The 22495-nt window shown below is 41.2% G+C and overlaps 2 protein-coding genes and 1 long non-coding RNA gene across 3 annotated transcripts; 2 read left to right on the forward strand and 1 right to left on the reverse strand.

Annotated features, from left to right (window-relative positions):
- Window positions 1-3829: 3829 nt before the first annotated feature.
- Window positions 3830-9876, reverse strand: LOC120566521 (cis-aconitate decarboxylase-like). Its single transcript, XM_039813045.1, has 5 exons — window positions 9843-9876; window positions 9181-9419; window positions 7982-8074; window positions 7340-7545; window positions 3830-5377 (listed from the first exon to the last, which is right to left on the reverse strand). Exons 1-5 carry the CDS (start codon window positions 9874-9876, stop codon window positions 4450-4452), a joined length of 1500 nt encoding a protein of 499 aa, XP_039668979.1. The 3' UTR covers window positions 3830-4449.
- Window positions 9877-10083: 207 nt separating this feature from the next.
- Window positions 10084-12838, forward strand: LOC120566324. Its single transcript, XR_005640375.1, has 3 exons — window positions 10084-10531; window positions 12283-12468; window positions 12557-12838. It is a non-coding gene; the product is annotated as an uncharacterized LOC120566324 (long non-coding RNA).
- Window positions 12839-12957: 119 nt separating this feature from the next.
- On the forward strand, window positions 12958-16151 carry LOC120566522. The gene is made up of 10 exons (XM_039813046.1): window positions 12958-13508; window positions 13595-14106; window positions 14191-14283; window positions 14370-14474; window positions 14595-14704; window positions 14848-15009; window positions 15128-15290; window positions 15395-15560; window positions 15675-15769; window positions 15860-16151. The coding sequence occupies exons 1-10, from the start codon at window positions 12958-12960 to the stop codon at window positions 15943-15945; spliced, it is 2043 nt and encodes a 680-aa protein (XP_039668980.1). The 3' UTR covers window positions 15946-16151.
- Window positions 16152-22495: the final 6344 nt, after the last annotated feature.

Genomic DNA, 22495 nt, shown 5'->3' on the forward strand with positions numbered 1-22495 from the left:
AGGCAGTTTAAACTATAACAGCATAATTAAGAGAGACAGGGTAAGGGGAGGAGCCTGATCGGCCTAGAACTCTCCCCTGCTGGATTGGGCTGTACTGGCCTGCCTCCCTCTACTTTGATTATATCATTGATTATATGGTAGATGAGTATAACGACTATGAAGAGAAGCAGAGAAGAGAAGGGGTGCCGTGTCTTTAGCTATACACCCTCCCCCACCGTTCTAGGCGAACGCTGCAACTCCTCACTCCCTAACTATAAGCTTTATTGAAGAGGAGAGTTTTAAGTTTACTCTTAAATGTGTTGACGGTGTCTGCTCCCCAGACCCAAACTGGGAGCTGTCCGATACACAAAGTTGAGGAGAGGACGACACAGTAGTGTCAGGAGGAGGAAGTGAAAACTCAACACCATTAACAGTTTCACCTGAACAAAGTCCATTCCTTAGAAGTGGGTCATAGTATCAATGCACTCCTTAAAACTGCTGCAAAATTGTTGAATTACGAATCCACACATCGCTGTTTGAGGAGGCATCATGTACCACCAAATACAGGAAATTTCTATAATGCTAAAATAATATATTATATGCACTATTATATACTGTATATATAAAAAAATAGGCAGACTCTTATATAAATTTAATTTGACTAGCATGATAACTTTAATTTGTTTTCTATGTAATATCTTTACTTTTTAATTGTCTATCTTAAAGTTGTAGTATTTTAAATACACAAATGTACTATATTTACTTTTAACATAATAAAATATACATTAAATACAAATACAATATACATTTTCAAAAGCACGTGCAATTATTAATACAGTACTGTTGTAATAAATTGACTGTGTTTTCCTCTATTCTATGAAAAAATTAGTGATAAATATGAAGAAAAACAAAATCATTGTTGGATGAAAGAATCACGTATACGTTCATCCAACAATGTCTGATGATGGCTGATTCAAGTGGAAAATGTCTCAATATGGATAAACAGCATTATAGAATAATACCCATCATTTACAAAGAATCTCTTTTTTTTATGCCATATTAATTTTAAAGCCCAAACCCACCCAAAGTTCTCCCACACGGGTATTTTCTCTGATGTTGCCTGATCACAGCCTCTACAGACTGTGCTTGATTAAAGCTCAGTCACTTTCCTGTTGGCGTTGTTGCATCAGTTTATGGAGTTTAGTTACATCAAACGTACAGTAATTTTTAGCACAGCTCCACACAACGTCAACCTATACAGGTCCAGTTACAGTTAAGTGGTGAAAGAAGTATTCAGATTCTTTACTTAAGTAAAAGTACTAATACCACACCCTTAAAATACTCGTTACAAATAAAAACTCTGCATTGAAAATGTTACTTAAGTAAATGTATGTAAGTATCATCAGAAAAATCCTCACATTTTAGAAACTGGAAAACGATCAGAACAGTTCTGCCAATCAACTAACTTTAATTTGCTAATCATTTTAGCTGGACTGGTAGGCCTGTACATTGTTGGGTAGTTTTATTTATAATAAAATGTAAGTTTTGTGTGCAAATCTTAATTTATAAAGTAACTAACTAAGCTGTCAGATTAATGTAGTGGAGTAAAAAGTACAATATTTCTCTCTAAAATGTAGTGGAGTAGAAGTAGATACAAATACAAAATTTGTGTTCGTCAAAGATAGTACTTAGTTACATTTCACCACTGTACAGGTCTAATTAGCCAGAGTAATTGAAATCACATTGTGTCGGTTGCAGGGCATTACTGTAACGTAGAAACCCTAAAATCACAGCCAACATTTAATTTCATGAAACCAAAAAGAGTATCAACCAGTGTGATGTGGGAGCAGGGAATGTGGACCCAAACGCAGAGAGAGGCAGGCAGGCAGGAGATGGATGTAACAGAGTTTTAATGCAACAAAAAAAAGAGCAGTACACGGACTGGAAAACTCACAAAACAAAAGCACAAACTGAAGGCAAAAAACACGGGCCGGAACACAAGACACAAGGAAGCACACAAGGAAGCACACAAGTCACAGGGTAGAACACAAGGGCACGGACTCAAAACGATCTGACACAAGACAAGAGGAACACAGAGGCTAAATACATGAGGTGATGGGTAAATCAGAAACAGGTGAGACAACAGGTGAAGCACATCAGGGTGGGGCAGGACAATCAACAAAGGCGGGAAACAGAAAGCAAAGCTAGACATGACAAGACAGAAGACCAGACTATCAAAATAAAACAGGAAGCAGGACAAACAGACAAAACATGACATAACCTAAATACAGACACTTGACACAACACTAGGCAACACAAGGGATAACAGAGAACACAGGAATAAACCAAATCACACAAGACACAGAACAGAGTACATCAACACAACAGGGAACAGAAAGTTACAGAAAGTGCAGACATAAAACACTGAAACCACAACAACCAGTTTTTCACAGCATTTCCACAGTTTCAAAAATTATATTTAAATCAGAGCATAGTTGGTCAAAATTATAGTAATAACAAAAATACAAAAATAATATAATACATACACAGTTTTACACAGTTAGTTGAATCTGTTAATTTGAAGCTCCACCAATGATTAATGCCACACAGCACCAATGCAGATATACAATAAATTATAAATAAAATAAAAATACAAGAACACATACTAAAAATATATACACTCAGGAGGAAGTAAGAGAGAGTAGAGACAAGTAGAGAGTATATATAAAATAACAAATACGTATAAAAATGTAACATACTGTATGTAAGTAAACATGTGTGTGCAAGTTGCGCTACAGTACAGTGTTGTGTGAGGTATTGAGAGTGTAATCTCACACTTCCTTTAGTGGTCTGTGTGACATCTGACCAGTGTGGGGTGGAGAGGGTGGTCAGCGTTATCAATGATAGGTAACAGGTTGTTTAGTGTCATCTCCACCACAGCTTCAAATATCTCCTGTTTACAACCAATAATGGAGTCAGCCTTCCTGATCAGTCTGTTAGTTTCATTGGCAGTAATGGAGAATTTTTATTTATTTATTTAGGATCCCTCTAATTAATTATACCAATACAATAAATAAATGAATACTATATGATTAATAATTCCACATTATCAATAAAATAGTTCTGATACATTCACATTTCCTTCTCAACAAACGTTTGACACAAGTAACCAATGGACACCTTTGTACGTACTGTAGGTAAACAACAGAACATTAATCCGTACTTAGGTAAACAACAGAACATTAATCCACATTCACATCCTCCCTATCATATGCCGTTTAAGATGATTTCTTTTTGTCTAATTGCTAATTTGACTCCCTTTTTAAAACTGATCTCACTTGTAATCTGTGTTAACTGCAATGGTAATATGTTCCAATTTGACATTGCCCTGTACATTACAGTTTTCTTTATGGCATTAGTTTTAGGTAAAGGTAGTGTAAAGCGTCCCATAAAGTCTTGCCTAGTGTTGTGATAGTGCCTGTCGTGTGTGTGTTAGCTGTGAGTATAAGTGTGTAGGTTTCCTCCTTCCTAGTAATGCTGTACTTTGGGACATCTTTAATCACTCATTTTCTCTGCAGAATCTTTTCTTCTGTAGGGAAATACAGTTCACTGTATTTTCTCTTACAACATACTCTTATGTTTTCATTTTCAAATGTGTGTTTAAATACGTGTGGTTAAGTACTCACAGGAAGAGATGTGAAAATTTTTGTCAGCCAAAGACAACACATTCTGATTTGCTCACACCATTTTCTTCCGTCATCAATTTAATTTCTCAGACAGTGTTTTTTTTGTTCTTTTATTAAAACATAAAACACAAACAGAAATGCTTGTTTGTAGTGACATGCGGGAATGTCAAAGAGGAAACATTTTTGTATTTACATGCGAATCAAATTTTTGCATTGTATGAATTTAAATTAATCAATCCATTATTTGGCACAAAAACACAGTATTAAGTACAGCATTTTGCAAACATCTAATATTTGTAAAATGTTGCTATCTTAAAGTATGAATACATAATAAACCTAATAAATACATTAGAAAGTACATAAATCTTTCTTAATTTCACTTAGCAATGTAACTAGATCACATTTTACAACTCATATTGATTTCTTAATTTAAAAAATTGGAGTAATATAATGAAATAATTAGGCACAATGTAAATCAGAAAAATATGTTGATGTATATGTATGTATAAATATGTTGTATGCTGACATGTCTCAACAGATATTTCAGTATTCATCAGTACTGGTAAAAGAGACAAGCATATGGAAACATAATTGCAGTGCACAGTGTAGTGGCCTATAGCTGCTTTTCCCCATTTCCAAGTGCAATAGGTAAACATGTCATATTCCTTAGCATTGATTTGGACAAATGTGTCATTTTAAATACATTTTACTGTAACTTTTTTGGTATATAATGTATTTATGTGCAAGGATTTCTGTGCTGCTCTCATTGTGTATGTCTGAGTTCTCATTGCAGCTGTGAGAGAAGGGCCCTGCAGTCCCCAAGTCTGTCCAGCTCCTCCACCACATCAATCAGCCTCTCAACCTTCTCTGAGGGAAGCACGGCCCCCGCGTTGTTTCTGAACTTCTTCCTCAGGCTCTCATTGGTTAGCGGGTTGCGCCAGTGACCGTAGAAGGTGTCACAGTGTCCCTTCAGAATGTCTCCCCCAACAAGTGTCACCTGGACTTCACCATACATACTGTTAAAATTAGCTGGGTTGTCTTGGGGATGCTCCATGCGAACACGGCTCAGCAGAGCGAGTAGGTCAGGGCGTCTTAAGGCAGCGGGTGTGAAAGACTGCACAGTCACCTCCCCATCCAGGAGAGCGCTGCAAGCATTGAACTGGAAAGAGTGGCGTGCCTCATGCTCAGAGTCAGGGAAAGGCCTGTTGATGTACTTTGATTTGGGGACCCTGAGCAGGATGTCTTGGACTTGAGCTGGGCAGACAGTGCCAGGGCCAAATCCCACAAGAATCTTATGGACCGAGGCTGCAGCATCTGCTACCCAGTGCATCCCTAGATGGGCAGGGAAGCGCTTGAAGGCCATGTCCTGCTCCTCTAGTAGGAACATATGGCCGTCATCATTGGATAATTCTAAAGGCTGCGGTACATAGTCTTCATAAAAAGCATTGAAACCAGCCACACCAGTGACAGCATCCAGGACCAGAGAACTCGCCTCTAGGCCTCTGGATGCTAGCAGAGCAGCCTCCAGCCCCAAACGTGAGGCATTACCGATGTGGAGTGGTTTAGACTGAGTGGCAGCATTAGCCATTGGGGCTCCAGATAGAGAAGTAGCTATAGCCAAGGCATGACTGCACTGGGAGGGATCCAAAGACAAGAGGCGAGCACAGGCGGCTGCACTTCCCATGGTCCCCACCACACTGGGAGGGTGAAACCTGGTGATGAGAAAGACAGAAAGAAAGAGACTTTGGTCAGGTGTTTTGGTACTTTTTACTCTTGTCAGTAAAGTCGCTTTTAAATGGCTGCTCTCCATCATTATGGTTAGAGCTCCAGCATATAAAGATGACTCTTTGTACAAACAGCTACTCCTTCATGAGAATTTCCACATGCAGAGCTTACTTCAGGGATGTTAAAGGAAGTAGGTTTTTGGCCATTTCAGTATTTGATAAACAAGCAAATAATGTGGCGGGTCATTTGACTTGGTGTAAACACTTGCCAAATGGAGTCCTGTGTGATATTCTCCTCCACATGGCTAATTGTGCATACAGTACCCACAGAGCCTCGGCTGTCCTCGAGATGAACATAATAACACGCCTTTTACAGCTCATTGACACCACTAAGAGGCTGCACATTACACTGCACAGGCCTCCTTGTAAACCACACTGCAGAGATCAGCAGAGTCAAATATGGATCTCTTTAGAGTCATGTGGATACTTGTTCTCCATGTAGAGTACAAATAAAAACTGCTCAACAGTAAACTGGCTTTATATCTATTAAATCATTACTGTAATGACCTAGTAATTTACAAAACCTACTGCAATGTTGCTTTTAGACTACAGTTTTTCACGATTGCTATGACAATTTTTTCAATACTTTTAACAACTTTCCTAAACTCTTAACGCACCAACACACCTACAACACACGTTTGGCAAAACAGTTAATTTCATGCTCAAAATCACACATTGTAAACTAAACTCCAACACTGATTTTCAAAATACAATAATTCACTAACACAATACACTATGTTTACCAAAACAATGCAAACATGTCTCAAAATCAAATAATTCTTCCAAAACACTAACACATGTTCTCCCAACAGGAACATTTAGTCAATCATAGAACAATATCATACAAAACACTAACATCCAATGGAATTACAGAAACTGCTTTATTTTATATGTGTCAGTCAGGTCTGCCCTTATACAACAGACAATAGTGATTGTATTGATCATATATTGTGTTTTGCACTGCAGTTTCTCTTGAAGCCTCTCTACATTTTTGTTTTGTTGGGTTTAGTAAAACTTTTTTAAAGATAATTTTTTGGGCTTTTCCACCTTTATTTGACAGGACAGCTAGTTGAGAAAGGGGAGAGAGAGAGAGAGAGAGGGGGAAGACATGCAATAAATCGTCATAAGTTGGATTTGAAAGTTTGGACCTCTGCATCGGGGCACAAACCTGCAGGTATATGTGCGCCTGCTCTACCCACTGACCCAACCCGGTCTCCATTTTGTTTCTTTTGCTGCAGAGATTCAATACAAAAAATGAATAATCCATCTCAGAGTAGCCTATATATAATGTACGGTTTATGAAAAAAAAGGAGACAGAGACAGAATTGTCCGGGTACTCCTCTTCCTCTCCCTCGTGAAGGCATTTTTCTTATTTAATGTGTTCATCTACAGTATATTGTTCAAATAGGTCCTCTTTTACTGTACTACCATATGATCATGTGATTGAAAGAACCTCAACACCTGAGTGTGTTCAATCAGCTGTTTCTCAATAAATGCATGTATAAAATGCAGGGGATATATTTGTGTTTATTTTGTTCACTTTGACTTTAGCCTATAAGTTAGGTTTAGAACAGGATGTTATCTGTTCTGACATACAGTGTGAAAGCATTTGTAAATTTGGCAGTAAAGATCCATTGTTTTGGTTTTGGTGGAGCTTGTGTGTAAAAGAAGTTCAAGCATTTTAAATTTGTGTTAACTGTATGCATTTTGTGTCGAAGCAATAAGAGATGTGTTAATTGTATAGCCTACACAGACAGATGTTGTGCTAACCGTGTTAAGAGTTTAGGAAAGTTGTTAAAAGTATTGAAAAAAGTGTCATAGCGATCGTAAAAAACTGTAAATAAATTACAGTGTCTATGTCCAATAGGACTCACGCCCTGAGGTTTTTACCTCTTGGGGATGTTGTGGGCCTCATTAGAGAACCTCATCAATCTGCCCTGGATCTCAATGCCGATGTTGAACGCCAGCAGGAAGTCCAGGCCACTGGGTTTGCTGTTAGCAGACATCATGTCACTGAGTGCTAACACAGCAGGAAGGACTGCTCCTGAGGGATGAGTGGCAGGGTGCCATGTATCATCAAAGTCCATGGAGTGAGTCTGCAGCAAAAGAAAAAAAATACACAATTTCAACAACAAAATAATTGTACATAGAGTAACTGTGCTTCATGAAATAATACAGTAGCTAGCTTTTAACACTGTGTCTGTGTGTAGTGTACATGATGCAATTCATCTCTTTTCTCAGTTAACACTCACTTTGGCCATTATATTTTATTTTAAAATACTTTTAATTGCCGTAACATGGCTTCATCCACTGGAGGCAAATACATGTGGCATAAATTAGCTTGACATCCTGATGGTTTCTTTACGAAGGAGGCCAGCGATGTTTACAGACGTTATGCTGGAAATGTGGGGTCAATTTACTGTTAGCAGATGGTACCATAGATGAGTATAAAATATGTGTACTTTGCTTGTGGTAATGGGTTAGGTGCATCTGAGGTGCGCTGGGGACAATGTCCCACCCATTAATACTCACAGCCACTCCATTGACGAAAGCTGCCAGTGTCGGGGAGAGCCTGGTGCCCCTGCGTCCGTACACAGAGCTGATGTCATCAGGAGCATACATGTGCTGAAGGGGAAAAGACGGAGACAGGTAAACACAGGGAGTTGTCACAAGGACATTTTTAATACAAGAGTTTACAGTCACAGATTGTGTCGTCACATATTTAAAGTGAACTTTACTTTAAAAAGCTCGGCATATAACTCTTCAGTTGAAGCTGAATACGTTTCTTTTTAAGTCATATGTCAAAAACTGAAATTTGGAGAAAAAGGTCACCAGACATTAAAACCCTGCCTGTTCCAAGACGCAATTGAGCATAATAATAACCTGGGATTTATTTATTTTTTTGACTCACCTCATCTGTCCACACTAAGGTATGGATACCCGAACTGAGCCCGACGGGTCCCGGACGGGACGGGCCGGGCCGGGTTCGGACAGATATTTAGAAATTATGGTCTGGTTCGGGTCGGGCTCGGTCACATCAGCGCAATAAGGCATTTGTTGTAAAATGGTGCTGCGGCTCCTTTAAGAGAGTTCAGTGAGTGTGTAAAGTGGGCAGAAGAGAGAGAGAGAGAAAGAGGAAGCAGACGTGTAGATGCGACCGGAGCAGAGTTGGTGGAATAAGTTTATGTTTTGTACACAGTGTGTGCGGTGTTCGAGATAAACCCCAGACTGAAAGCGAAGTTCATTCATTTGCTCACCAGAAGCGGGATTTTAACCCCCACGTTATTCATTTCATAACGTCGACCCTGGAGGAAACGAGTCTCCCCTTTCTGACCATGGTCGGAAGCAATCAAAAAAGGTTTAACACATTGAACATTTTAACAGCTTATTAACGTGCGCTTGTTTCCCCGTGTGCGCTGATGCGCTCATCTGTTGACATTTCCGAATGCCTTCCTACAGTTGCTTAATAAAAGCGGGCTTAGCCTACCACACAAACAAACGTAGGCTACATGTGTCATTAGTATGAGAAAAAATGATATTTTAACTGTGTCGGGCTCGGGCCGGGCTCGGACAGAAAAATTCGGCCCGATCCGGATTCTAGTCCACACACAGCTGTTGCACTGATTTACGACTAGGCTACTGTTTGCATAAGGTCAAACAATTTCTTTAATCTGTCTTACTGCCTCATATCAGATAAGACCTTAGAGTTATTTCTTTCCCCTCTGCCTCACCTGGCAGTGCTGCAGAGCCAGCTCAAACACGTCTGTTGTGCTGCCAATCACACCAACTCCAATGCTGTCCAGCACCATCCTTTTACTGCGGTGGAGCACCACAGAGGACAAGTGCTGGGGCTTTACTTCACTGATGAACTTCCCAAAGCTGTCTGTGACTGTGTCCTCAGGGGCCGGGCGCCTCAAGACTGCAGGGGGAAAGAGCAAAAAATGGTGTTTGCACAAATAAAGAACAAGATCTGGAGTAGATACACGAGAAATGTTTAGTTTTAGTATTTGTCTACAAGTAAAAATGCCTTTTGGAACGGCTGAACCATAGAGAAATGTCTCTTGTATTTGGACAAGAGAACAGAGTTAAGTTTACCTTCTACTGCAGATTTATGCAGTCCTCTGACAGCCCACACTGGTCTAATGGTTTTCTGCAGGACAGTACAGAATATCTTTACTGGCACCTGTAAACCACTAAGTGTGACTTCATTGTATTATATTTATGTTTTATTTTCTTACAAATTCATTACAGGTCACAAACACACAGAAAGATTTTCTGCCTTTTCTTTGTCAGACTCAGATCTAATTAAATGAACCCTTTAGTGGATATTGGCATCACTTAAGTGAAAACTGAGCCTGTGTGCCCCTTTAAAAGAGCTATTGTATAGTGTTACAGGTGTGGTACAGTATGTGTAATTTGTGCAACATTTAACAAGAGCTCTGTTAAATTCTCCCCTACCATCTTCTCAAAAAAACACCTACACTGTTAAAACTATATTGTGATTTTAGAGTTTTGTATTAAATCCTAGACTGGATAAGGTTTAACATTTTTAGGCATACCTAGCAATGTATTTGACTTAGATCCCTATTAATCAGAAATAGTCCTGTAAAACTATTTTATATCTTTACCTGTAATTTGGAGATCATAGCTTCAGTCAGTTCTTGCTCTTCTTTTTTCTTTCTCTTAGATGCAGTAGGTTTGCAGTCAACAGGTTGTTGAAAGGATGATGGTGCTTTTTGGATTGAGACCTGCTTTATATAATCCAGGGCTATGACACTGGCCTGGGAGGAACAGGGAAGTGCCAGTACCAGAGGTGTATCCGTAACAAAACCGTATTAAATTATATTTAAATTTCCACGTTGACCACCGTCATCATCGTCATGACCAGCATCACAATCCTCAGAAGAGGAGGAGGAAGGAGTGTTACCTTATTATCTAAGGTAAAGAGCAGTGATGTCACCTCTCAGACTGTAGGGGATTTTCATGAACTCCTCCTACACACGGGGAGGCCTTATTTATGACAAACTTTCATCCCTGCTTCAGAACAACTCAACAGTTCATCTGTCTGAGCGTCTTCACCAGGTAAGACTTTTTTGCCATTTGCTGTATTACTAGCTAGCAAACCGCTTTAGTTATGAAAAAACAGAATACCATGACAACTCTGAAAACATTAAAATGACATAATCAAACCCAGTAGTGTCTTTTGGGTAAATGTCAGTAAATATCAGTCTGTTTGTTAGGAATAAATTGCTCACTTATGCTGGCACCAGGGGCGATTAACAAAATTCTGGGCCCTGTATAAAGTTCAGTGTTGTATAAAGTACTAGAAAGCAATACTTGAGTAAAAGTACAAGTATCGTACTAGAAAAAGACTTTGGTAGAAGTGAAAGTTACCTTTTAGAATATTACTTAAGTAAAAGTCTTAAAGTATCTGATATATACTATACTTAAGTATCAAAAGTAATTTTCTGATATTTAATGTACTTAAGTATCTGAAGTAAATCAAATTTAAAAGCAAGCGGTTAGAACTTTTATTGTGAACTTTATTGTGGCTTTCTTATATTAAAGCATAAAGCATATTCAGGGTTCCCATATCTTCTTAATCTCACTCATCAAATCAAAATCAAATTCTTTTCTAGGACTTTTCAGGCACAATTCTCTTAAGTTCAAAGAACAAACAGCAGATTTTTAGAGCTGACATCAATGTACACAAACATTTCTTGCAAATACGGCCACGGGTGTATGACGTTATCTTCACCACTACCCTGTTCACCGAGTTCACCACTATCGTCGGGGTGGTCGTCTACGATAACGGGAGGTCCTCCAGTAGGTGCTCGTGCTTCCCTGGCGGTTTCAGTTGTGCGTCCTCCTCCTCCTTTAGCAACAAACAAGCGCTGAAATAGAGCACGCAGCGTGCGGAGCGTGCGTAAAGCAATCTAGGAGCAGTGATTCGCCAAACCCCTTATTGCAGTCGCACACATTTCTTCTAATTTTATTTTTTAGTAACGAGTAACGAAGATGCTTAGTGGAAATATAACGGAGTAAAAGTATACATTTTATCTAGGAAATGTAGTGGAGTAAAAGTGAAAGTTGACATAAATTTAAATAGGGACGTACAGATATGTGAAATTTCTACTTAAGTACAGTAACAAAGAATTTGTACTCCGTTACATTACAACACTGATAAAGTTATAATCTACGGGCCCCTCCCTGCATCCACAGCTATTTATTCAAGCATCTTTTTGGGCCCTCCTCACATAAGGGCCCTGGGTACTCAGTCCCCTTTCCACCCCGAGTCCGACACCCCTGGCTGGCATCTGCTGCTTTCCAGACATTGAAGCAGGATTGGTTAATACAGCTACTCCTCAGTGTCTCTTGCTACAGTGGTTCAGCCCACTTATGACAGGGCAGGGCTAAAGACTCGAGGTTTCTGTAAGTATTTAGGGAGAGATGACAGAAAAAAGACAGTAGGACTTTCCATTTGACTTTGTTTTCTCACAGTTTGTCATATGTGCTTTATATATATATATATATATATATATGCGTGTGTGTTTTTAAATGTAATTAGATTTTAGTCTTTAAAAAAAAAAAGTTAAATACTGTGCAAACAGTCAAGTTGTACTTTCCGACCACACGCAACAGTGACCTCTCTCTCTCTGTGATTTTAGTTTGCATCCATATTTGAGCAACACAGTGACACTGTTCGGTGATACTGTTATATTCTTAGATTTTGGGGGTGATTTCTGCATTTGATATTGCACATTATACTTACTTAATAGAAAACATACATACATTCATGGAAATGTTGTCTGTCATTTTTTTCATTGTTTCAGTGAAACTGCAGCTTGACAACAAAGACAGGATGGCAACATCAGATGGGTTTCCAGCCAGTTTCTATGGTGAACCAGGAGTGTTAGGCATGTTATCCAATGGGATAAGTGCATTCCTTGTACTGCTACAGAACTTCAATACAGCACACACTGGCAATGCACCAGTCGGGGTGGAAAACATACTTGCAGGTAAACCTTTTAGTAAATCTGCGAAGATTATATTATTAAAAAATAATATAAAAATGTTTTAGTAATTTCAATTCCATGTTTTTTATAGGTGTTCATCTCATTTTGATTGGTGGTATATGCCAACTGTTGGCTGGACTGATTTCCTTTCGAAGATATGATCATCTGAGTGGCACTGCGTTCATTGGCTATGCTGCTCTTTGGGGCAGTTATGGTGCCACCCGAATCTACTTCGGTGCCTTAGCTGAAACTCCTGCAACAGCATCTATGCCACATCAGATGATGAACAATTTGTCCCTGTCCACTAACATGATGAGCAACATGTCTCTGAATGCCACCACAGAGATTCCAGTTAGCCATCTCTTGCTGTCCATAAAAGAGTCCGCAACGTGGTCGTGGTCCCTTGATCCTTCTTCTCTTTTTTTTTTTTTTTTTTTTTTTTTTTTTCTGCCACTTTTCCTCGCCTTCTGCTCTGCCACAGTCAATTACATCATGCCTTTTGTTTTTGGGGCCATCACAGCCACCTTAGTTTTTGAAGCAGTTGGTCTGGTAGCGAGCTCCTGGGCTCTCGTGGTCTCTGGGGTTCTGGAGTTGCTCATTCTGATTTTTGCCATCTATGGTTCAGCTGCACTGCTCGTAAAAGGTCTGACTCAACGTCTAGTCCTTAAAGGTTTCGGTACCCCCCTTTTTAATGTTCTTCTGCTAGGGACCCCCAACTCAGCAAGCGCCCAGAGCATTGGCCAGGAGAAGAAGAAAAACACAAAATATGCAGAGCCCATGGCCTTGGGTTTCTTCTGTGACACTGTTGCCTCCTTCATCTTTGCTTTCTACAGCTTTGGGTACATGAAGTCCTTTGGCTTAGGAGCAGCATGGGTCTCAATCATCACAGTTGCCCAGCTGTTCTCCAGCTACTACGCCCATCTGCGCCAAGACTGCTACCACACCACTAAGTTTGGTCTTCATGCCACATATTGGCTGATCAAAGCTTGGGATGAATTTGTGGTATCTGCTCTGGCGTGGGGGGACATTGATGTGCGCCTCAGGTAGGGTAACAATGGTGGGAAATTGGTTCTTTGTGATGGTAGGCGCGTGGTGCTCTGTGTGGGAAGCCTGAACACAGATGTCCTAGAGCTGATCCACAACATGTTGTTTCTCCTGCTTACGCTCTCAACAATCCCCAGATTCCTCTCCAGGGATACTACATCTTCTTTGGTGTAGCCTGCTGCCTGTTCACCGCAGCCTCCCTGTGGCACTTTCGGCGTCGTCTCATCAACACCATAGCAGAGAAGTCTCTAATCCCTGTAGGACCACAGCCCATCTCCTCTGACCAGTTGAAGAAGGCTTTGAAGTGCTGCAGGGCCGAGCAGGGGGACCCAGAGCCCCTACCCCAAACTGACCAGGGTTCAGACACCCTGTTCTACCTTTCAAATGGGGTTGCAGCTCTCTCAGCTCTTCATGCAAGTTCATCCAGAACGAATCCTACCTTTCTTCATCTGACTATCCCTTGGGTCCTCATCTCTGGAGCCATCATCCAGGTCTATGTCAGCCGACTGCAAGTAACAGGAGGTGACCGTTTTGGTTCAGTCATGTCATCCATCTATGTAGCAGTATGGGCAACCTGGACCTGGTTTAGGTTTGCAGGTATGTCAGAACAAACATGTATTAAAATTAAGACATGTTCTCACTGATTTACACAAAATTCTGATCCAAAGTTTTTTTTTCTAGGTGACACGCTTCAGCTTTCCACAGAGGAAAGTTACGGTTTTACAGCCGGAGCCATTGCTCTCTTGGTCATTAATGCTTTCCTTATGCTGATTGGTAAGTTCAACAGGATCTTTTAATAGAAGACTTAATTAATTAGTTTGTTTTTGAGCTTGATTTGATCCTTCCTTTGTCTATGTCAGCTGCCGACAGGAACCTGGTTTTGCTGTTTCTAACAGCAGTCATGGAGGTTGTTCTGGTCTGTTTCCTGCTTTCCACTCTGCAGCGACTGCCTTATGAGCTAGAAAGTAAGTATGGACAAAGCCTCATTCTGATCACATTTATGTTTTAAAATAGAAATAAACGAAAATGAAAATCATATCAGTAAAAACTCAATATATTGAAACATTCTGACATTTTCTTTACAGTTGCCATGCTTTCACTACTTTCAATAATTTGTATATATGGAGCTCTGGCGTCACTGGTGAACTGTATCTTCTCACAAAGACTGCTACCTATGGGCCCTTCCTTAAGAAAGGTAACCAATTAAAACACTCTTTTTGCCTTCTTCTGCTAATTATACAGTGGTCTGTCATATTTGATCCTGTTAATTTTTTTCTTTAAAATGTCCCTCCCTCTGTGGCCTGTCTCAGGAGAAAGTGAAGCAGGAATCTGCCCGAGCTTCCCTGTCCCGTGGCTAATTCCCGACTCACCAGTGGTCTCCTGAAGATCGCTGGCCTCCTGAAAGAAGGAGGAGTGTGTGGCATTCCCACAGACACTGTGTATGCCCTGGCTGCCTCCTGCAAGAATCCTCAAGCAATAGAGAACATCTATAATATTAAAGTAAGAATGAAAAACATGCTGGTAGTTGGTATCATTTGGAAGTTTGATATAACACAGACACTGTTATCCAATTTCATCATGTTGTCTTCATCAACCTGTTATCTGTGACCTCGTCCAGGACAGACCAGCAGAGAAGCCCATCTGCATTTGCATCTCTAATGTGGAGCAGCTGGTGGCAGCCAAGCCTCCCTTCAGCCCTCTGCTCTGGGAGTTTATGAGGAATGTGTATCCAGGCGGCATCAGCTGCATCGTCAGCAAAGGAGACTGGCTGTTCAAACTAGGTAAACTGTTCAGTTTAAATGTTACTGGATTCAGTTTACAACTTTTCCCAGATTATTAATATTAATTATCAGTATTCACCTCAGTTTTAATTTATCCTGTGTAGGAGTGGGGCCAGCTTATGACCGTGTTGGCACCAAGGATAGCATCATGATCCGCGTCCCTAACCACACGGTGACAGGCCACCTATGTGACATCACCGGACCCCTTGCTATCACGTCAGCCAATCCCAGCGGAGAGCCAGACAGCACCCACCACACCATGGTCATCAAGTACGTGTCTCTTCACAGAACTGACCCACTACATACCATGTCATCCCAGTATATTGCTAATGAATTCACATTCACTCACACTCTCTCCTATCATACCATCTCTTTTTGCTGCAGTCGACTGGGACACAAGATCCAAGGGGTTCTGTGTGACGGAGACTCAAATGAAGTTGTTGCTTCCACTGTGGTTAACTGCCTGAAGATTGATGAAGGTGAATTGAAAAAATATTCCCAATACTTTCTCTGTTTTTTGTGTTTTCACAGGCACTTTCTAACTCAAGCCCATCTCACTCTTTCCACAGGGACCATCACCATTGTAAGGGAAGGATGTGTCCCTGCAGTAAAAGTCCGACAGATCTTCGACAGAGTGAAAAGCGCTATGGTGTGATTGTCTCGTACCTAATTTCTCTGCCTCAGAGAGCCTCATCATGACTTGTTCCCTACAAGATCGGCTTCTTCAGCTCCCCCCATTTCCATTCAACAAGAAACACTATATGAATGATATGTGAATGACTGAGTGAAAGCGTGTGTATTGCTGGTTGTGTCACCTATGTGTATAACTGTGGTTTTCTTGGCAAATGTTACAATAAAAAAAGTTTTGTAGCTCACAATGTCACGACATGAATTATGCAGTTTTGTTTATAATAAGGGTGGAATAGATACATTTCCTGTTGCTGTATGTATTAAAGGTACAATATGTAACATTTCTGCTTTAAAATGTCTAAAAATGACCATACCTATGTTATATATTTTTATGAGTTGTGTTCTTACACTATCCCAAATGTTTCCACCAAATGTCAAACCCAGAGAAATCTGTTATTTTATTTTCAGACACGGCACGTTTCCTTTAGTCGCCCGTCAGTGGCGTCATATAACCTTTCACCCTCCAGTTACTCTAACTTCCGTCAGAACACTGGCACCAAGATCATACGTTCAGGAGTAATTGTAAATCATGCAATGTCACAGAAAAAAAATACTTGTAACCGTAATACTGCTTTTTTTTTGGCCATAAAGCATCATTTTGTGATTAATTACATCCCACTTTTTATCACAGTAATACAACAGATACCTTATTTATTTTGAAAGTTCAATATCGACAAGTAGCTAACATTGATGCTACTGTTTTGTGGGTAACATTATGAGGTTACAACATCATTCAACACGCTTTAGTATGACTGTTTCGACCACAGTTAACAGGACTGGGCTAACCCACGAATAACTTCACTAGCAACGTTAAATGTATGGATAGACGATTAATCTAATGCTAATTTAGCCAGCTAGAACACCCCGGTCTGTCTGCCCTACCCCCCCGGCGAGAGAGACTCAGTCGGGATGACAGCTGACAACAGCCCGGGACATATAGCTAGCTAGCTATCGTTAGCCCCCGTCAGCTATCAGCCAGCTACTTTTATTACAGCAACCCCCGGCCAGAACTTATCTCCAGTGCTTGGTGCTTACGACGCTAACGGCAGTTTAATTAAACGTCGGAAACGGACCATATCAGACCAGGCACCGAAGTCACAACAGCGGCCATCCAGAGTTAGCTACATCTCCGCTCCCGCGCTACCGGTGTATGTGCTGAAAATCTCCTCCCTGCCGAATTCTCCCCTCTTCGCGTTAAGCTCTTTCCGGGTTAGCTAAATTAACCCGACAAAAGGTGAGTTAAGCACCAAAACGAAAAGTTAAGATTACTGAAAAGTGAAGGGGAGATAATTCCGGCAGCTGGGAGATGTTCTGCTGCTGCACAACCGGCATCGAACGTCCTGGCTCGTGTCGCGGAGATTCCCCGACAATCCCCACCCACACCTGTCTCTCAGCCTCGTTTAGTAGCTAGCTAGGCACCAACAAACCCCGCCCCCCCCGGTGTTGAAACCATCCAAAAGGTGACACTGATATGTGAAATATTTTGTGTTTTAGCTGCTGGCTACTGTTAGCTTGCTGGCTCACGAGCTAACTGGTCAGCTACAAATAAAAATCTAATCAAGAAAAACGTAATTATGTTGGGGAAACTGCAGCTATTTTATTAGAATGAATACACGTAACGTGAATAAACTTGAACGGGTAAACTCGTCCGTGAACTGATGCATTCTAACTGGCAGCGAAGGTGTTTAACACTTAAAACTCCCATAATTCCACGCAACTTCCCAACGTCATCAAAAGTCCAGTTTTACCGTCCATTGTTTTGGTTGAGAGACCCCTAGTGGCAGAAAGTTACATATTGTACGTTTAAGCTCACAGTGCAAACAATGAATTTGACTAATGTTGTGCAATGTTTGTTTCCCAAAATAATAATATAAATAACAATATTATATCACCGATTACATCATTTTCAAATAATCAATTTTTTAAAACATTTTCATAGCGTTTCTTATATTAAATAGGTGACAATTTAGAGGTTGCATGAAAGAAGGGGGGAAAAAAGAGGGGGAATGAAATGCAACAAAGGCCTCCAGCTGGAATTAAACCAAGGATTTAGTGCACAGTGAGGACGTATTCCATTTAAAATTAAAATCAGTGTCCAAAATGACAATACAGACTGCAATAGCCGTTTACTATTGCTGGTTGTATTCCCACAACCAGCTGCATTGTTCTCGCTAGTACAATAATTAACCGGTAGACACAATGGAGCCTTATTTCGGAATAAATATGTACGGTAGTAACTGGGTAGCAACAAATAATTATTTGATCCCGTTTAAATTGAGCCATGAATTACAATTACAATTTTGCATGTCAAGAAACTTTCAGTTTGTCGTAAAATTCTTTAAGTAATATACGTAGATGCATAAATGACGCCTTACTGAAGCTACGATGCCTGTGTGTTTCGTACCGAGATGTAACATTACTCACACAAGCAGCCCGTCTTGCTTGTTTTTCCACTTCTGGCTGATAAAAAGATGCTAGATAAAACACATCAGGTAAGATAACGCTACATGTGTTGTGGAAATTAGCTTACGTGTTAGCAAGTGACCAGCCAAGCAGCAAGTAAGATGACATATTGTGCAACGAGATATGTAGTTCACAAGCAGTTTCACACAAAACTAAGTGGTACTAAGACAAACACTAAGACAAACACGACAAACAAAATTTTCTTTTACATTAAATTTTGTCCATGCGTCCACGAAAAACTAATTCTAATACCATGACATAATTTTATCAACCATGAAAACCTAGAGGACATTACACAAAATCTGAAATATTCCTCATGTTGCCTTGATATTCTGCCAACAGTTTTTTGTTAATGTTTCAAATTGGATGGCATCACATTTTCTATAAGCTCTAAACAAGTCTCCTAACTCATGTGACTTCCCACAGACCCTGAAAACTGCAGTAATGAGCAATTATAAACCCATATAAAACCGCCCATTTTTAAATAAATAATTGGAAAGTCTTTTTTCAACAGCTAAACTGGTTTGAATCCTACTTAAAATACTCAACTTGTTTTAATCCTAAGAACAGGGACTACTTTGTGTCTTGTGTCTTTGAAAAAACTTGAAGTATGGGCATGTATGCAATGGAAAAGAAATGTCCTTGAAGTTTAAGTCTTTAAAAGAAAATCAAAACCCTTGTTCCTTTGAAGACAATTATTTTCCTGGCCCTCAAAGACATCTGTAACGGGAAGGAAATATAGTTGGGTTTTCTTTGACCTCCCACACCTAACCCTACTGAAACATATCGTTGAGATTTTTAAGAGTCAGGAAGTATTTTCAGGAAAACAGACACATTCAGAGCGTTTACTGGAAATGGAAATGTTTATAATTTTTCACATCTGTGTTAAAACAATAATCATTGAAACGGTGGCCATTAAGAGATCCCTCCCTAACAATCTTTCAATGTAAGTGATGAGGGATAAAATCCACAGCCCCATTTTTAAGAGAGTGTACTCAAAAGATTATCTGAAGCTGATATGATGCTTCAGAAATCCAAATTAGTCAAATACAGTGGTAATCTTTCAAAGTTAGCATCTTTTAGTATACCAAATTCCTTCTTTGTGCTGCTATTTCTTCACTGCAGCTACACAGGAAAACACTGTCTACAAAAGAGAATTTTGAAGTAAGAAATGCTGTTACTTTGGAAAAATTTTAAATGTATCTAACTATGATGGCAGAAGCCTCATATTAGTTCCAGACTAACACTTTAATACATTGTTGCATTGAAAGAGGGCCATCTCTTCTCTCCCCATCACAACTATCCCTTTAGGAAAGGATCTTCTAAAATCAGTATGAAATTAGTCTTGCATTGCCACACCTTCCTTCACAGCGCTACAGAGGGTCTGGCTAGTCCACACAACATGGATGGGGGAAAAAAGTGCTCTGGTTTATTGGCATTGCTTTAAACCAATCACAATCGTCTTGGGCGATGCTAAGCACCTCTGCAAAATAGCCTCGGAAAGGAACTTGTTTTGGTTCAAAAATTGTTTTAGTTGTCCAACAAAAAACTTGGAGAGATAGTCTAGCTTGCTATGATCCACAAAACACATGTAGACCGTTGGACATACTCCCAGGCTCCCTCCAGGATCCTTGCGAGAGTGAAGAGCTGGTCCGTTGTTCCACAACCAGGACGGAATCCGCATTGTTCCTCTTCAACCCGAGGTTCGACTATCGGCCGAACCCTCCTTTCCAGCACCTTGGAGTAGACTTTACCAGGGAGGCTGAGAAGTGTGATACCCCTGTAATTGGCACACACCCTCAGGTCCCCCTTTTTAAAAAGGGGAACCACCACCCCGGTCTACCACTCCTTTGGCACTGTCCCAGACTTCCACGCAATGTTGAAGAGGACCAGGACAGCCCCTCCACACCCAGAGCCTTGAGCATTTCTGGACGGATCTCATCAATCCCAGGGGCTTTGCCACTGTGGAGTTGTTTGACTACATCAGTGACTTCCGCCTGGGAAATTGAAAATGATCCCCCATCATCCTCCAGCTCTGCCTCTAACATAGAGGGCATATTAGTCGGATTCAGGAGTTCCTCAAAGTGCTCCTTCCACCGCCCTATTACTTCCTCAGTTGAGGTCAACAGTGTCCCATCCTTACTGTACACAGCTTGGATGGTTCCCCGCTTCCCCCTCCTGAGGTGGCGAACAGTTTTCCAGAAGCACCTTGGTGCCGACCGAAAGTCCTTCTCCATGTCTTCTCCAAACTTCTCCCACACCCGCTGCTTTGCCTCTTTCACGGCAGAGGCTGCAGCCCTTCGGGCCCTTCGGTACCCTGCAACTGCCTCCGGAGTCCTCTGGGATAACATATCCCGGAAAGACTCCTTCAGTCGGACGGCTTCCCTGACCACTGTTGTCCGCGAGGCCAGATGAAAACCCCAAAACAAAGAAATGGCAGAATCTATGTCATTTCTTGCTTTACAACATATATAGCGTTGTCAGTATTAACAAGATAACCATATACACGGCCATACACAGCACACGAGCTGTAGAGTTCATGAAGTTCATTACTGTAACGTTATTTGTGAAGTGTTTCCTACATTACCTTAAAAGGATAGGGAAGTACATATAGTACGTCCCTTTTGATAATTTTGGGAGGAGTAAAATGTTTTTCGTGTATAAATATGAGTGTTTTTGCCGAGTAGCGGCCCCTTTCGGTGACCCTTTTTGGGTCCCTTTTGGGCTCCCTTCGGGCTCTTTTACCCGAGTGCTTTACGTGGCATCGGGATGCCATGAAGCCTTCTCCATCTACCCTTGCACTTTCTGTTGCATTAGGGAAGATTCATTATGCCTCTCCCAGCCGGAGAGGGGTTCCCTTGCGCTCGCTGAGTGTAAGGGAGGAAAATAAAAATTAAAAAATTAAAAATACTATCTCTGAGAAGTGGCTTCGAATACCTCTGTTAAACAGAAGCCAAAAAGTGCTCTTCTCTCTTAGTTTGCCCAGACACTCTTTTCGCTGCGTTTTGGGGAAGATTTATTTGCCCTCACCGAATAGGAGATTACCTGCACTCATATGAGTGTGGGAGACACAGAGCCAGGAGGAAAAGAGAAGCAGCTTTAAATACCTCTGTTAGAGCGGAGGCTTTATCTTTATTTTTTATTTTGTAGAGGACAACTTGCTTTTAATTTCTGCTTTTGTCACAAAATAATAAAAATCACCTGAGTCCGATTTTGGATTAGGGGAGCCAACTTTTGCCAGTCCTTTATTTTTCTCTGGGATCGTCTCGCCCGCTGTCAGGCGGGGAGGGTTTCCCCCCTTACGGGGGTTAGTGACTCCTCTTTAACCGCCCGTGGAGAGTTGCCTTCCGGCGGGGATCGACTTGGACACGCAGACCTCCTGTTATCTCCTAGTGGGAGTGCATTTCCCTATCCGCGCAGCCTGGTCAGAGCCTCTGAGCATCCCCCTTTCTCAGTCCGGCTACCAAGGAGGGCAAGGAGGGCGTCCTTGAGAAGGAAGGGACCTCCAGTGACCCTGGGAGGACGGCTGAGACCGTGAGTACTAAAAAAATCATTGGTTTTAACGATCCCCTCGGGCAGTGCTTGTCATATACAGGGTGATAAGAGCCCGTGTTTTTTGGGGACGTCTGGTGTAGTGTGTATCTAACCTCTTGTCTCGCCTTCGGGTTCCCTGATCCGGGCGAGGGCTTCTCCTTAGATGGAGAGCGTGTGTGTCTCTATAAACTAATTAATCAGGGAAGCATCAAAAGCAACTCCTTTTTAGTATAGGTCAAAACATCCGCCCCGCTGACGGGCAACTGGCGTTCGTCCGTACGGCTGAAGAGGGCACTAGTAGGGCCGGGGGTTTGCTGAGGGGAAGGCAATAAAAAGGGGTTGGCTCGGCCACAGCGAGCGAACTGCCACACTGGTCGACACCACCGGTGTCCACCACGGTGTTCGTGGGTTACCGCCCCTTGAGGCACCTAAGACCCTAAGACCACAGCTCCTCGCCGCAGCTTCAGCAATGGAAACAACATTTGAACATTGTCCACTCAGGTTCAATGCCCCAGCCT

The sequence above is a fragment of the Perca fluviatilis genome, chromosome 10, assembly GCF_010015445.1.
Source record: "Perca fluviatilis chromosome 10, GENO_Pfluv_1.0, whole genome shotgun sequence".
In the NCBI taxonomy this organism is placed as follows: Eukaryota; Metazoa; Chordata; class Actinopteri; order Perciformes; family Percidae; genus Perca; species Perca fluviatilis.